Here is a 2,482-nt window from a genome sequence, read left to right as displayed (position 1 = left end):
AAAAAAAAAAAAAAAGACTGACAAAAACTCACAGCTGGCTGGACTTCTACCAGGCAGTGTACTTGGACCAAAGATTTATTATTGAATTTGTGCTGCCTGGCAGGAAGGTTGCAAAGTAGAATCCCTCTGTGGCGGGTCTTTACACTCAGGGAGTGTGTTCAGTGAAATCATAAAGTGTTAGGACACATTTTGTGGTGTTTTTCCTGAACTAAAGCACATTGGATTCGAAATAAAATGACTATGAGGTTAAAGGTCCAGTGTAGGGTTTTGTGGTATCTACCAGTGTAGCTGCAGATCCCAGCTCCCACCCTCCCCTTACAAGGGTAAAGGAGAAGTGCGTGAAAAACGTGAATGGCTAGAGCCAGTGTTTGTCTCTTCTTGGCTACTCTAGAAACATGGCAGACTCCATGGAAGGAGAACCCTGGGGTTTATATTAACAGCTCATTCTAAGGTAACGCAAAAACACAGCGATTTCTATATTCAGGTGGTTATACACTAATGAAAACATAGCTATAAATATAATATTTTTGCCAATAAATTCTCCTAAATGTTACGCACAGCACCTTTTTAAGGGGCAGAAAGTAAATAAACAACTTAAGTCATATTTATTAGTCAAGTGTGAAGTCCTTTGCAATCAGTTATTGCAAAGGACCTCACAAACATAAGGAGTAAACAAACATAAGCAGACGTTTGGCATCTTCTCAGCTGATGTTCTGCCAGGCCTGCACTGCAGTGACCCATTAAGTATTGATCTGTTGATTTGCAATTTAGAAGTCGTCTTGGCATCTATGTTGGAGCGTTGTACAGACTTCAAAAACACATATAGCCACTGATTTCCCTAAATTTAATTGCAATTTTTCCATGTCTTATCGAAAAGGTTGAAATGCACTACAAAGACATCTAAGGTTTACATTACAACCAAATTTAGCCCAGTTTTAACACCTAAATGTTTTGGCCATGCTAGTCGTATTGCTCTATGCATGACAGTGCCAGTGTTTGGTTGGTCTCCAGAGGATGAATTGTAGCTCCTTCTTCACCTCAACATTTTAATTTGTCCCGTTCTTTACCAAATACAAACAAAACTAATGACTCATAAGCCTTAACTTTAATTCTTATTATAATTCTTTGGATACTTTGTCTATATGTATGTGATGTATATTGTCCTGCTGCACTATCCTTAAATCTGGGGACTATGTATAAAAAAGGACTGTGACTCGTAAAGTCTTGACCCAGTGTGGATGTAAACAGCCCCAAATGGAAGCTGAGATTCAGCAGTTTAACCTCATTGTCAGAGCCAAGGCAATATTTACAGACTGCTCAGTATGTGCACCCAGGGCCTGTATTTACTTCCTGTGGAAAGTTGAGGGGTCTGCACGGCTTCCTGAGTGTGCAGTGACCCTCAACCCTGTCAATCATCACATAAACACTCACGTACACACACACACACACACACACACGCGTGCGCACACACACAAACACAGTTACAGGGTTGAGACCAGCTGCTCTGCTGCTGATAGACAAGAGGCTAACCTTTGTCTTGGCCTCCATCCAATATCAGCCTTGCTTGCTGCTGCTGTGCGTGTTTGTGTGTGTGTGTGGCCTGAGGAAACAGGTGTAGTCTCACCTGAGATCATAAACAATAATCCATGAACAATGATGGTGGAGCAGTGAAAGCCTCTGTATGATGGTGTTTTTTTTTCCCGTGCTGGCCACTGCAGGCTGCTGGAATAACATGAACTGTGTGTGTTTGTGTATTTTTCCACAGACGTACGTGTTCACTGATGAAGAGGACGAGAAGCTGAGGGAAAGGATGGGTGAGTTGCACACACACACGTACGCACACGCACTCACAGAGCAGTTTTGCTGAGTAGCAGCAGTGTTATCTGCAGTCTGCGAGCAGGAAACCAGGAACCAGGCTGCTGACTGGGCAATACTGTGTTTCCATGAAACGCAGGAAGTCATTTCAGTTCAATCAACAGGCCATTCCTCCTCTTACTCATGGAATTGTTTTACTTTCAATGAGGTATTCTTCTCACTGTCGGACACACTGTACAACTAAAAATTTTAATGAGGATATTTATTAGGGTGTTTTCATGCAGTCGGTTGTAATGGGAATGAAACCGCTTTGAGTCAAAGTGGGTTCATCAAATAAAGATCTTCCTAGGGATGTAACAATACACATTAAACTCAATTCAATACAGTTCACGGTACAGGGTTCGATAAGATTTTCTAACTATTTTAACAAAATGAGATTGAAGACAAATTATAAGATTCCTTCATTTCTTAGACAAAAATCTACAAAATATATTTTCTAAAGTTATGTAATTCTTTTATAGAACTTTTTACGGTATGACTTTAGGGCATTAACAAACAATGAAAACAAAACAATGTATATTTCCTTTTTTTTTTGTAAAAGTTAAAGTAAAGTTTGCGCCTTGATACCACAATTAATTTTTCATTTCACCAATTTTAATTTTGACAT

At 39.9% G+C, this 2,482-nt stretch overlaps 1 protein-coding gene across 1 annotated transcript in view; it reads left to right on the top strand.

Moving 5' to 3' along the window:
• Positions 1-2,482, top strand: part of LOC118327384 (beta-1,3-N-acetylglucosaminyltransferase lunatic fringe-like) — a gene marked incomplete in the record, with an annotated part of 9,345 nt that overhangs the window by 2,588 nt on the left and 4,275 nt on the right. Inside the window, 1 exon segment of the mRNA XM_035660719.1 lies at positions 1,766-1,814. Within this exon segment, the coding sequence (XP_035516612.1) occupies positions 1,766-1,814 (49 nt within the window).

This window comes from Morone saxatilis, unplaced genomic scaffold (assembly GCF_004916995.1).
Source record: "Morone saxatilis isolate NCDOM2014 unplaced genomic scaffold, NCSU_SB_2.0 Contig17, whole genome shotgun sequence".
NCBI lineage: Eukaryota > Metazoa > Chordata > Actinopteri > Moronidae > Morone > Morone saxatilis.
The sequence above is the reverse complement of the archived record's forward strand: the minus strand, read 5'-3'. Positions and strand labels throughout refer to the sequence as shown.